The sequence below is a fragment of the Naegleria gruberi genome, assembly GCF_000004985.1.
Source record: "Naegleria gruberi genomic scaffold NAEGRscaffold_56, whole genome shotgun sequence".
Lineage (NCBI taxonomy): Eukaryota > Heterolobosea > Eutetramitea > Acrasida > Naegleriidae > Naegleria > Naegleria gruberi.
Genome location: NW_003163271.1, coordinates 18986 through 32845, shown reverse-complemented (window position 1 = coordinate 32845; position 13860 = coordinate 18986). Strand labels below are relative to the sequence as shown.

Sequence of the window (13860 nt, the reverse complement as noted above, 5' to 3'; positions counted from 1 at the left end):
TTTATTGATATAATTTATTTCAAAATTCTGTTTCTGTACTTCTTTACCCACATGAAAACTTTCATAGTATTATCAAGCTTTTGACCTTCGTATCTACGTCTTCCTGATCTTTCACTTCGTTTAGCCTTTTGAGACTTAGTGAGAGTGTTACCAGAGTGAAGATTTGTTATTGTTCTTTCAATTCTGTCTTGGTCACGAATGGCAAGTAATCTAGCACGTAAGAAACCAAGAGAATCACCCTTAGCGAGAGCTCTATCAGCATATAAAGTAACACCAGTAGCATGTCTCTTACCTGTCTTTACACCCAAAATGTCACGACAGTATTCTTGTCTAGCATCAATGTATGATTGAACAACTCTTCTGATTTCAGCAAAAGAGTCAATCTCATAACTTGGTTTAGCTAATTGTGAATTTTCCTTAGCCAAAATTTGTCTAGCAATTTCTTCGACTGGAATACCACTAACATAACTTTCAAGAATAAAATCAACAGGAATGTTCTTCTTTTTCAAAATGGTTTGAGCGAAAGTGTTAAAGGCTTCTGGATTAGTATCGGCTTGTTTTTTAAATACATTATACATTTGTTCTTTTCTATCCTTTTCCTCTTGATTTAATTGTTCTCTCTTCTTTTGTTGTAAATAATAAGTGTAGGATTTTGTTAATTGGTCTACCTTTCTTTCAACAGGTGATAATTTTTCTTGAGAAATCTTAACAGCTCTAAAAGCACGACGAGCTTGTTCCAAAGCAATTCTTTCGGAATCAATATCAGTGTTAATAGCAAATTCATCAATAGAAACATTCTTGTCACGTAATGCTTTTTGCTTCAAAATATCATTCTCCAATTTGACATCACAGTAAATCTTATCAATTTCTTCAGCAGTGAGTCCTTCCAATTGTAAAGCAACATCATTCTTAACTTGTTCCTCAATTTCTGAGTGTTCTTCTCCAACCTTGAGTGGATACATATATCTCAATTCATCGTTTTTAGTTGGTGGTCGGATTAAATTTTGGAAATCTTCAAAAGCACTTTCAAGTGATTCGAATTGTTCAGCTTGTAAACTCTCGGTTTGGGAAGCGAAAAAGTTTTCCAAGGTTTCATTACGATCATATGATACTGGTGTTTTTGGTTGTTGGTCCTTGTTCAAAATTAAATCAAAAAGACTTTGAGATGTTGAAGATTTTTCGGCTTGTTTAGATGATTCCTTGTTGACCCAGAAAGACCAGTCCGGTTGGTCAGAACTATTACTAGAAATGTTGTTTGTATGGAATTCGGCTTGTTTGTTTTGAAGAGTAGCAATAACAGACAACAATGGAGAGGAAACCTTCTTGTTGTTCTTATTATTGTTGTTGGCACGGATATTACCGCTGTAGAGGGACATCATTTTTTTTTCTGCAAGTTTACAACATTCTAAATGAAGCTTTTTAATTAATTCTTTATTAATTATTATCTAATTCTCTTTAATTTATGTGATGAATGTTCACTAGTGTAATTAGGTGTTGCTATTCTGTTGATACTATTGGGTTGAATAATTTAAATACCATGATGATTGATTGGTACTTGGCTGTTCAGCAATGAAATTAAAAAATAAAAGTTAATTTCCTTCCGAATAATTTTCATTAGTGTCCTGATTCATAAAGCCTTCTTCACTCAAGAGGGGACTTTGTTGTTGAATATAGTAGGAAGAAGTATTTCTCTTCATTCTATCATCGTTCATCATGAGTGTTGAGAGGAGAGAAGCAACACGTTCATGTTCAATGTTTTTAACTTGCTCTATTCTAATTGCATCAAGTGATGACAATGATGGGGCATTGGTGTTGCTTGATGTTTGTCGTTCATCCTCAGGAGTAGTTGGAGAGGAGGCATTATTCAATGAAGAAGGGGATGACAATAAAAGACTTCTCCTTCTTTCTCTATCTATTTCAGTCTTCATTGAGAGTGTTGAAAGTTTAGGTAGGAAAGAGGTTGCTGGTGAAAGAGTTGCTGTCGAGTCATAGAAAGGGTTTTCACGTGAGGAAGGTGAATCAAATTCAGGGAAGGCCAATAGGAATGGATCATCTTCATGTTCTTTGAATATTTCTCTGTTGGTTCTTCTCATTGCTTCGTCTCTTTGCTTGACATCAAAAAAGTATGAACGAATGAGTTGATTGAGTGTTTCGTTTTCTTGTTCAATATCTTGCATGGATTTTTGTGTAAACACAGATTGTTCATATTCGATTTCAATGGAATCTTGAAGTATTTCCTTAAAATATTGGTCAATGAAATCAAAGTCTTGAATAATGTGAAATTCCTTCTTTTGATTTCTCTCCTTATCTAATTGTGTTTTATAAACATGGATCATTAGGTCATCTTGTGAATTACTGGAGTTTGGTGGAGGTTTTTTACCATTCAAAATGAAATACTTTTGCTCATAAACCTTTTCTCTGAAAATATTTCTTCTCTTTGCCATATACAAATCATGTTTGATCTGTCTCAATTTTCTTTGTTTTTGATTTCCTAGTAAATTGCTCGAAGATTTCCATTGAGATTGAACAGTTGTGGAAAAATTGAGCTTTCCACTCAAATGTTGAATATCTGCAATCAATTGGTTAATAGAAATAGAGCTCAATTTTTCATTTGTGTTTTGAAAAGTTTGACGTATTTGATCGAGTGCTTGTCTATCAAAATTAAATTTGTATGTATTCTCACTGATTTGTTGCCATCTTGGATCCAACCCAAAATCAATAATATTTGATTTGTTATGCTCCTTAATTTTCCTATATTCCTCTTTCTGTTGTTTGTACGTAATAAAATTCCATTGTACACCATTCAACAATCCATTCAAGAAATTAAATATCCACTTTATAATTTTAATTACATAATTTAATTGACTAGAATTTATCCAATTGGTAAATTGATTTGTCATATTAATTTCACTCTCATCCGATAGAAATCATCAATAATACATTATATGATGATATTAAAATCAACAAGCTGAAATCAAAAGGCTTTTTTATGTATTTTTTTTAAATTTAAAATTAATAAAAAATGGCTGACGATTCCTTGTCGTCATCTTTAGGCTTTGAAGATGTTTCTTCATTCGGAGAAGGTACAAGTGATGGAAATTTGAAGGAAGAAGATACAACCAATGAAAATATTATTGAAAATAATGGAGAGAATAATTTAGAGGAAATTAATGGAGAGAAAAATAATGGAGAGGAAGGATCAATTCAGTCAAATGATGAAAAATCCGATCAACCATGGTGTTTGAAACATATAAATGTGATTGGAGCCACTGGAGTATTATCATTCATTGTTGGAGCTTTGTTCAGTTATGGAGTTTCATCTATTTTTGAATCAAAAACACAATCAATGATGAATGAGAGAATTTATCAATTGGAACATATTTCAAGACAAAGACAACATGATTTACATATTGCTTCGGAAAGATTAAACAATGAAATTGAAATATCAAGAGCTGCTTCAAGGCATAACATCGAATTAAGTAAACAGAAAGAACATTTTGAGGCTCAATATTTGGTACAATCAAGAAATTTGAATTTGGCAACTGAAGAAATTCAAATATGCGAAAAAACTATTGATACCTGTAGGAATAGAATTCAAAATTTGGAACAAGCATTACAAGATACACAGAAAAATGTTGAAAATTTAAAGCATGATATGGAGAAGAAAGATGGTGAAATTGCACAACTCAATGAAACAATTTCAAAATATGAAAATCAAATTAAGGATCAACAAACAACAATTGAAAAACAAAAGGAAAGAATTACAACACTTAAAGAAACTCACAGAATTTTCGAATATGTTTTGCATAAAGCCTCTCCACAACTGGCCTCCAGAATTATCAATCAAATTCACAGAGTTCAAAATATTGAAGAAGAAAATCAAGATTTAACCAAGGGCAAATTGAAAGAGTAGCCAGAGATGAGCTTTCACAAGACAAATGATTTTATTGGTGATATTGATATTGAGGATTTAGTACTCTTCTGGTACAATTTTTCTTTGTGCCAAATATTCTCTGGCATGTTGTTGAACTTCTCTGAGAGCATTCATGGCATTCAATTCCATATTATCATTATACTTGACAAAAGTTACGTTACGACAATTGGTTTGGAAGCTCATCAAATTCTTGAATAGAGACTTGTTACCAACTCCAACAAATACAAACGAAACACCACAGAGTTGTGATTGTTTCAAGAGTTGTAATGTTAACTTTCTATTGATACCTTCATCACCATCTGTAATAATAACGCAGATAAAGTAGTGATTCAAACGTTCAGCAAAAGCAGCAACTTCAGCAATAATTTTGGTAAAATTATTTTCCAATCCCAAGAGAACCTTCTTTACAGTTCTACGATAGGTGTGGAGCATGGTCTTTTCATCACGAATGCCTGATTCACGAGCAACACGTTTCTTCTCTTGCATTTCAAAGACAACATTTGGAGCTAGAGCACCAAAACCATACATTTTCATTTCGCGTTGATAACCATATTGATAAACTGCACGCATAATACCAACCATACATTTCTCATATGGATTGAGTGGATTTGGAGATTTTCTCTCTTCACTCGTAGCACCAATGTAATGGAGAGAACGCTTGTTTGAAGTTGGTTGAATACCATTTGTTGAGGTTAAATCAATACCAAAACACAATCTCATTTCATAATAACCCAAATAATTCATAATTGAGAAATCATTCTTAAATAAGCGATAGGATTGAATTTTCATTTCACCAGTCTTTTTAGATTTGAATTTTTGATTAACATCCTCAATCATCCAAATTCTTTCTTCATATTTCAAAACATGCATTGTACCACGGAAAGCATTTGGAGTATCTGGGTTAACAATTTTAAATTCACAAGTTTGATGTTCTCTCATATCTAAAATATCAGTACGAACAATACCAATGAATTCATTCTTTCCAAACTCATTAAAATGCCACCATTCAATTAACATGGACTTATCGAGAGATCTTTCACCTTCCAAACCAAATGAGAAAACTCTATAGGTAGAATTTGGAGATTTCTTCTTAATTTCACTTGTGTATAATCTTTGTTTAAATTTAACACCATCCTTATAAACAATAAAATAAGGAGAACAACTTGAAGAGAATCTATCAAGAATTGGAGCATCTCTAATTTGAAGACGAAGAGTAATTGACATTCTCTTTGATTCAACTTCACCATATTCAGAAATATTCTTCAAAATAATTTGAGTACCAGATTCAGTTGTTTCTCTCTCAACAATATGTTCACGAGGAGCTGGTGTTATCAATGAAACAATAACACGTGGAAGTTTTGAATCCAATGAAACATCGGATTTCTTCTTATCAATTATAAAATTATTATGAAGTTTAGAGAATTGAATAACACGAGCATGAGTTCTAAAATCCATCATTTCACGAGTTGACATTCCAGTGTGTGGAACTGTCATTAATAAATCAGCAATGGTAAATTCATCAGATTCCATTACAATTCTTGCATCAGATTCTTCTACTAGTTCATATTTTTGATTTGGAATTCCAAATAAATTACTTGAAGATTCTGATTCATCATTTTCAACTAGTACATTATGTGATGAACCCATTTGATTATTGTACTTGTAAAAACTTTGTGAAAATGATTGTGATTGTGAAGTTAATTGTTTTGCATCTTTAGGTGAAACAAAACGAATGAAAATTTTCATTTTCTGAACGCAACCAAATTGAAAAGTTCTAGAAATTGGTTTAACAAAATTATAATCACCCAACATGATACGTTCCTCCTTATTCTCACAATAAATTTGTTTCATACATTCTGTTGTTCCAATAATTGAATATTTCTTTAAACTATAATTATATTCAGCAACAATTATTTGAATCAGGTGATCTTCAGGAATTTCATTACCATAAAATGGTTGAAGTTGAAAGGAGAGTTCAAATTTTGATAAACGTTCTTGTTCTTTACCTTCTTTTTCTCTTCTTTCACGAATTTGTGATGGATCAGTGATTCGTTTAATTTCGGTAAAATCTGTTTCTAAACGTTCAATTCCTTTTGGTCCAAGATTTGATGAGGTACTTGGTTCTAACCCTGCTTCTATTTGATTCATTATTTACTTTTGTTTGCTACTGTTGTTGTTAAAAAAGTGTGTACTTGATGAAGGCAGAGATGTGATGGTTATTTTTTTGATCGATAATTTTTGGATGTGATGTTGATAAGTGACGTGAAATATTGGCTCTGTATTGAAGTGAATGGATAAGAATACATGAATAAACATTGATGTTTTTGAACCAGATGTAGTTGACTATCATTCCCAACACTTCACTGGCTAACCTATCTAAGTGAAAAACATGTTAACACAATGCATTTCAAGTATTGAGGTGTAGAGCTAATTAGAATAGTCCACAACAAGTATTTTGGATCGTTTGGCCTCAGAAATATGTGTCTTCTATTTTTGAGATGAATAGTATTGTTAAGGCTAATCAATTTTTGGATATTTGATTTAAAAAAATTTGTATTGTTAGGATTTCTGTTTTATTGTGATTTCTATTGAGGAAACAAATTTTATCTAGAAGTCAATAAAATCTTTCATAATTGTAAAAAGAGGGGAATAAATAGTCTACAATTATAATCCCGCTATGCGTAAGAGGTGTTTCATACTTTTTTACAATGTATCAACCATATCGACATTTGATGCTATTTAGTAAACATTTAGAAATGTCACACCAATCACAAGGAAATAAAGCTTGCAAGATTTCAACTAGATTTCACACACTCGTTAAAAAAAACGTCTAGATAACAATAATGATGAACCGTCAATTCCTTCTCATTGCAGCTGTTATGCTTGCTCTCATTTGTTTCACACAAGGTCAATCTGTCCAATCATATGCCACTTATCGTGGTACTACTTGTTCCTCCTCCCAAAATGTTGCCAATATTTATACACTTGCTATTGGTATTTGTGCAACAACTGGATGTTTAGGTGCTTCCAATGGTGTTGAAGGATACAGTGTTAAAACTGAATGTATCAATTCCATTCCAACTTCACCAAGTAATGGATATTATATGATTACTACTTATTCTGATATTTCTTGTAAGCAAGCTACTACTACTGCATCATCATTTGCTCTCAATACATGTATTCCTGTCAATAATCAAACCTATGGTTCTGTTAAATATATTGGATGTAGTCAAAGGGTTCAATATGCTGATAAGAATTGTGCAACTGTTCAAGAATCACAACCTATTGAAACTGCTAGTTGTTTATTTGGTATTTCACTTCAATGTAATGGAGCTGCTAATTTGTCAATTAGTGCTTTGACTGTTTTGATTGGTTTAATTCTTGCTGCTTTCTTTTAATTAAACTTTGATTTTCTTATTCAAACTTTGATTTTCTTCTTCATGAATAATGTATCTGTGAAAATTATAAAGATTAAAACAGAATGAGATGTAATATTTTACTGTAATTCAAAGTTGAGGACAAGGAACAGTGAACAATGGTTTAGTATTTGAAGACAAACTAAATCCAGAGCTTACAATTGAGATATTTTCACAAACAATATATAAAAAGACTCAAAAACAAGTTTATACTGCAAACAAAATGGAAGAACATCGACCTCTCGTTATTGACAATGGTTCTGGAATGTGTAAAGCAGGTTTCGCAGGTGAAGATGCTCCTCGTGCTGTTTTCCCATCATTGATTGGTAGACCCAAACAAAGGTCAATTATGGTTGGTGTTAGGTACAAGGATGCCTATGTCGGAGATGAAGCCATGTCCAAGAAGGGTACTATCACTCTGAAATATCCAATTGAGCATGGAATCATTACCAACTGGGATGATATTGAAAAGATTTGGCATCATACATTCTATAATGAATTGAGAGTTGGACCTGAAGAGCATGGTGTCTTATTGACTGAAGCTCCTTTGAATCCAAAGGCAAATCGTGAGAAGATGACTCAAATCATGTTCGAAACCTTTAGAGTTCCAGCCATGTATGTGGCCATTCAAGCTGTATTGTCCTTGTATGCTTCTGGTAGAAGTACTGGTATTGTATTGGATTCAGGTGATGGTGTTTCACATACTGTTCCAATCGATGAAGGTTATGCTTTGCCTCAGGCCATTTTGAGATTGGATTTAGCAGGTCGTGATTTGACTGATTACTTGATGAAAATCTTGATGGAACGTGGATACAGTTTCAACACCAGTGCTGAATGTGAAATTGTCAGAGATATTAAGGAAAAACTTTGTTATGTTGCCTTTGATTTTGAAACTGAAATGAAGAAAGCATCTGATAGCTCATCCATTGAAGCCTCTTATGAATTACCAGATGGTAACGTTATCACAGTTGGTAACGAGAGATTTAGATGTCCAGAAGTATTATTCCAACCAAAATTTATTGGAATGGAAGCTGCTGGTATTCACGAAACAACTTTCAATTCCATTGGAAAATGTGATATTGATATTAGAAAGGATTTATATGTCAATGTTGTACTTTCAGGCGGTACAACCATGTTTGGAGGAATTGATGAGAGAATGAATAAGGAATTGGCAGCTATGGCTCCAGCCTCAACGAGGATTAAAGTTGTTGCTCCACCTGAAAGAAAATATTCTGTTTGGATTGGTGGTAGTATTCTATCCTCATTATCTACCTTTCAACCCATGTGGATAACAGCAGAGGAATATGAAGAAGCTGGCTGTGTAATTGTTCGCAGAAAATGTTTCTAAACCAAGTTAGTTGACCAAAGTTTATCATTTTAATTGTAAATAAGTATAGAAATAAATAATCCTAATTATCCTTCTATTGGATTTTCATCATCTTATGGAATGGTATTTGGATGGAGGGAAGTTTCAACTTGTGGATTCTTTTGAGGATACAATTTATACCACAAATAGTAATTTGGAGTTTTGGCATCAACACCAAATAGTGAGCAATACTTGTATCTGTAAACTAATAGTGCAGAAAAAATGCCAATTAAGGCACCAACAATGACCTGAGCTACAGTATGTCTATTCGTTACAATTCTCGTCATACCCACCCAAACTGGTACCAGAAATAGGAGGAAGAATAGGATGACTTTGAAGAATTGTCCTCTTCTTCTGTTCCATGTCTTTAATAAAGGTCACTATATATATTTTGAAAATGAAACTTACATTTGCTTTGGCTGCATAATATAATAGAAAGAAGACCCAAACAGACATTACTGAGGCAATATGTCCTGAGGGAAAACCAGGAGTTGCAGAAGGTGAACCAAGTGTGAATCTGGAAGGATCTTTGCATATCTGATTCGGTTTAAAATACTTGAGAATATTTACGAATTTTTGGAGAGGTGCCTTGTCTGATATTGTTGATTCACTTTTGGAAGTGTCTGGTTGACATTCCTGTAAAAATGTAGGTCTGTATGATCCGTAACAAAGCCATCCAAATGCCACCATTGCCATAGCAAGAGCTATAGTTTGAATATATCCAAGTATGGCGTGATGAAAGTCTGGTAAGTTCCTCATAAATAACAAGTGAAAAAGCACAAATGTACACACTGGAATTGCAAACACTAACACCACAGCAACAAACCACAGTGGCAAATTATCATAAACTCCACCACTCGAGTTGAAAATAATTGGATAACTCAATTCAGGATCGTCCAAGCTAAAGTAAGGCACTGAATAAGTGGGAATTCCAGAAAATAGAACTGAAAATATGAGTGCTAAACAAAGCAAGGGAATTAAATACTCCAACAGATAGTACAAGGTAATTTGGATCCAATATTTGGTGTTTCCTTCAGTTGATCTTTCGATTTCATTAATCTGATCATGATGATGAGGATTTTTCAGGGTGAAATAATTGTCCAAAGTCTTTCCTTGAAACCAGAATTTAATCTTGTTACTGGCTTGTTTAAAAATCTTCTTTGTTCCTCGAATCATTTTTTTCGTATTAATGAAAACAATGGTTTCCCAATTTAGAAAATTTCCAAAAATATGAAAACAGTACTTTTGTGATGTCTCACATGAAAGATAGTCTGTTTTGGTGAGAAATTAAAGTGAATGTGAAAACTTCTCCAGTTTTTAACACTCAAGTTATTAAAAGTTATTAAGGTAAAAAGACTACAGCACCACAGGTTCCCAAGTTGTCTCCAACCTCAGTACTGATGTGGCTCGACGATGCTTAACTTCTCAAATCGGACGGGATGAGGTGCATTCATCGTGATATGGCCGTAGCCATTCATATACTTAAATTAAGGAATACTTATCGATAGTTGTTAAATTTCTGATACAAATACAAACTGGAAGGCTTCATATTTAGAGAGACTCAATTCCCTCTTCCACAAAATCCTTTGAGGACAAAATGTTACTACTACTCTCATAAGGAATATTAAGGACGCACATGATGTATCTCTTACTATTAGTGAACATGTGTATTGTTTAGGAGGATAACACATGTGTATTTGGAATGTCCTCTGTGCTGTTGTTCGCTCCTCTCCACAGCTCATCCGCACACAATTTAATCCTCCCTTATTCACATGTTTTCATGCTGTTCAGCTATTTTCATTCCAATTTCACACATGCTTCTTTCTTTTTCTTTGTATCAGAAAAAATCTCATTCTTGAAATGCTTGTGAAAATATTAGAAGTAATGGGTTTGAAAATGGCATTTGTCCAAATTAAAATTTTGGTTGTAAAATATTGCTCTGCAGAGAGAAAATGAAAGAAAATATTTTTTCTGCTGTAAAGTGGCATTTCGAGTTTGAGCAGTTACTTACCTGTCCACTCAATTTTTGGCGCTCTCAATTTTTCATTGGTTCTTTATTTTTAGACCAGTCAACGCAGATTTTGTAACGGGCTGGAACAAGCCTTGTACTTGGCGTTGAAAGCTGAAGACAAATTTTCTCTTTGAGTTATTTTTAAAACGAGTCTATTAATAATCAAGTTCGATATTGAAGCTAGCTAATAATCAACGAAACGAAGAAAAAAAGTCGCAACGACAAAAAACCCCAAAATCGCTAAATTTTTTACCTCTACCAAAATCCCAATCCCACTACCTAATCAAGCATTTGATTATTGTATCCCAACAAATAATAGTATCAATACCACCACTAACAAAGTGTCTAATCAAACTACCTCCAATTCATTCAATCAATCAACCAATTTACTAACCATGAGCTCCTCAATTCATACCATTTCACCACTCTTCCTTACTCCATCTTCTGCCTTCTCTAACTTCTTCTCTCCATCAAGAGGTAACACTCCAACTTCTTCATTCTGTAGAATTGATGAAGGTGGCACTTTTGAACGAAATTTCAATGACGTTTTCGATCATTTACTTGAAAGTACTACTCAAATTGCTCAATCATACCATCACCACCATCATCAGCACCATCAACAACAACAACATGATCAATTATTAGATATGGTTCATTTATTTAGCCCTTCGAATACTGAATTAATTTCTTTTGACTTTTCATCATCCTCTTGCAGTTCTTCCAATAATACAAGTCCTCTTTCAGATGAATCACCAACTTTATCAAAGAGATCAAATTTATCTTTAACACTTCAAGTTCCTGATGTTACAAATTCACTTCCTAAAGCTAAAAAACTTGTTACAAACACATTAAGTACAACACAAGTTAAAACTGAAAAGAAGAGAAAGTCAGCTCCAAAACGTAAAAAGGAAGAAGAAGAATCTATTTGTGATGATGAAGAAGAAGATGATAATTGTTCTGATTTACTAAATCAAGGTGATAGAAGTTGGAAAGTTGTTCAAACAAGTGAAAAGTTTGCTGGTAAACTTTCAATTTCAATTACAAGTAAAACTAGATGTGAAGAACCTTGTGAACAAGTTCCAACTAAACTATATTCTAGTTTGAAATATGAAATCAGACAACAAGCAATGTTGAATAAGAATACTGTTAAAGAAGATTTACCATTCTTGCTGGGTAGAATTAGTATGGTCGATTCTCAAACCTTTGAAGAAATTCAACAAGATAACAAATCAAATCCTGTTTTGAAAGGTGTAGTTGAATCTGCTTTAACTAAAAAACCTGAAAGTAAGAATTCAAAGAATAAGGAAACTTCTACTTGCGAAGAATATAATGGTGTTTTGAAAGTGCAATCTAGTACTGTTTCATATCACCATAAAAAGATTAACTTTTGTTGGCAGATTAATTATTATGTCCCATCTGATTTGGAGAATCCAATCATGACATTAAGATCAGCCGCTTTTAAAGTTTATGCAAGAAAACCATCACAAAATAAGAAGAAGAAACGTACAACAACAACCTCCTCATCACAAGAACCTCCACAACCAATACCCGCAGTTCCACCTTCAAATAATCTTGTCTTGAACAGTTTTGAAGAATTTGAGAATTGCGTTGAAGAACTTGTTGGATTTAGCATGAAATTAACTGAGAGTGATAGAAAGAGATCTCTCGATTTGCTTTCCACTAGACTTCTTCAATTGGATCCTGCTTACTTTAAGCAATGTTTGGATTCTTTACACAAGAAGTAAATTCTTGTGAATGAAATTACAAACTCCAAACCAACATTCCCCTAAGTTAAACTAAATTCTCTGTCATGCCATAACAGACAGACCCCTCAGTGCTCAACGTATGATCACTGAACTCGCAATTAATTGCGAAATAAATTCTTGTGTGGTTATATTTGTACAATTATTTAACAAAGTCTCTTTTTCTATTTTGATTGTTTAGAGAAGTTCAGATAAAATTCTTGAGAAGTTCTCAATAACGATGTTTGTAACATCAAAACAAACGTGTGCACAGTTCCAAATTTCGGAAGGATTAGTAAGAATAGAATAAAAAAATGACCTCATATGCATTTGCCTTTGGTTTGGGAAGTGGTTTAATACTCTCGGCTCCAACCTTCCTACTAGCTTGTAAATTTTTCACATTATCTCCATTCATTGTTTGTCCAATAACGAGTGGATTGTTAGGTCTATTTTTTGGAGCTGCCTATCAGTGGAATTGGGGTGTTGGTTGGCCAACTGGTTTTGGTTGTACTTGTGCCAACATATTGAGCAGTATTGCATTGGTGACTCTGTTCTTATCAGAAAATGAATTCGAAAGTAGTAGCAAGTTGTTTTCCTTGATTGGATTAACTGCTGCAAGTGGTTTGATTGCCACTTATTTTGGAGTAAAATCAGAGAAATAAAGATCAGCAATTGATCGCTTATTAATGATGATCCTTAAACTAAAGGTTTAGATATTGACCCAAAGGATATTAATTCTGAAGAACCTTTATTTTATATTAATACTTCATCTTTAATGTTTGAAAATACTCCTTTTGATGCAAGTATATGTACATAGTTGACCATCCACTGGACTGTAATCCATTGGAGATAGTACCCACCGCAACAGTGCCAGTGTTCATTTATTAATTTGAGGTTATTCCTAATCAAATTACTTATTACTTGGAGAATGATACGGACACATATGCTTATCATGAAACTGACATTTTCTCAGCTATTTTGGAATCCTTAATTCAATATGTTAAAAGTAGAAACGATGATGATGAAGATAATTCTTGGTTAAATATTGATTTTAATCATCTCCAAAAATTCAAAATTACAATAGATGATTACGTATTGAAAGAGAATCCAGCCAAAGAATCATTAGATGGTCTCAAAATGATATTTTTAAGAGTATCCTCTGCTATTGAGGAGTTACTAGAGTTGAGATCAAATGAAAATATGAAAGTTGAGGCTGAAGATATTGGCTTTGGTGCAGATTCTGTTCCTTCAGGTATTTCAATAATTAAGGACTGTATTGTTAAATTTTGGGTTAAAAATGTAAAGAATAGAATCATTCCAAACATTAGAACTCCACTCTCTCCATTAGATACAATTATCATTTTCAGAGTTGTTTATGATTCATTGAGTAA

The 13860-nt window shown here is 33.1% G+C and overlaps 7 protein-coding genes across 7 annotated transcripts in view; 4 read left to right on the top strand and 3 right to left on the bottom strand.

Annotated features, from left to right (window-relative positions):
• On the bottom strand, window positions 1-1382 carry NAEGRDRAFT_81296 (uncharacterized protein). Its single transcript, XM_002672009.1, has one exon. It carries the CDS (start codon window positions 1377-1379, stop codon window positions 15-17), a length of 1365 nt encoding a protein of 454 aa, XP_002672055.1. The 5' UTR covers window positions 1380-1382; the 3' UTR covers window positions 1-14.
• Window positions 1383-1589: 207 nt separating this feature from the next.
• Window positions 1590-2900, bottom strand: NAEGRDRAFT_72772 (uncharacterized protein; the record flags this gene model as incomplete). The annotated part of the gene is made up of 1 exon (XM_002672008.1): window positions 1590-2900. The coding sequence occupies one exon, from the start codon at window positions 2898-2900 to the stop codon at window positions 1590-1592; it is 1311 nt and encodes a 436-aa protein (XP_002672054.1).
• Window positions 2901-3970: 1070 nt separating this feature from the next.
• On the bottom strand, window positions 3971-6082 carry NAEGRDRAFT_72771 (uncharacterized protein; the record flags this gene model as incomplete). The annotated part of the gene is made up of 1 exon (XM_002672007.1): window positions 3971-6082. One exon carries the CDS (start codon window positions 6080-6082, stop codon window positions 3971-3973), a length of 2112 nt encoding a protein of 703 aa, XP_002672053.1.
• Window positions 6083-6777: 695 nt separating this feature from the next.
• On the top strand, window positions 6778-7332 carry NAEGRDRAFT_72770 (uncharacterized protein; the record flags this gene model as incomplete). The annotated part of the gene is made up of 1 exon (XM_002672079.1): window positions 6778-7332. The coding sequence occupies one exon, from the start codon at window positions 6778-6780 to the stop codon at window positions 7330-7332; it is 555 nt and encodes a 184-aa protein (XP_002672125.1).
• Window positions 7333-7573: 241 nt separating this feature from the next.
• On the top strand, window positions 7574-8952 carry NAEGRDRAFT_59270 (conventional actin; the record flags this gene model as incomplete). The annotated part of the gene is made up of 1 exon (XM_002672078.1): window positions 7574-8952. One exon carries the CDS (start codon window positions 7574-7576, stop codon window positions 8696-8698), a length of 1125 nt encoding a protein of 374 aa, XP_002672124.1. The 3' UTR covers window positions 8699-8952.
• A 1976-nt stretch (window positions 8953-10928) lies between these two features.
• Window positions 10929-12634, top strand: NAEGRDRAFT_81293 (uncharacterized protein). Its single transcript, XM_002672077.1, has one exon. The coding sequence runs from the start codon at window positions 11123-11125 to the stop codon at window positions 12470-12472; it is 1350 nt and encodes a 449-aa protein (XP_002672123.1). The 5' UTR covers window positions 10929-11122; the 3' UTR covers window positions 12473-12634.
• Window positions 12635-12783: 149 nt separating this feature from the next.
• NAEGRDRAFT_72766 (uncharacterized protein) overlaps window positions 12784-13860 on the top strand; it is a gene marked incomplete at both ends in the record, with an annotated part of 1800 nt that continues 723 nt past the window's right edge. Inside the window, 3 exons of the mRNA XM_002672076.1 lie at window positions 12784-13087; window positions 13183-13272; window positions 13554-13856. Coding sequence (XP_002672122.1) covers window positions 12784-13087; window positions 13183-13272; window positions 13554-13856 — 697 coding nt within the window. The remainder of the gene's footprint in view (window positions 13088-13182; window positions 13273-13553; window positions 13857-13860) is intronic.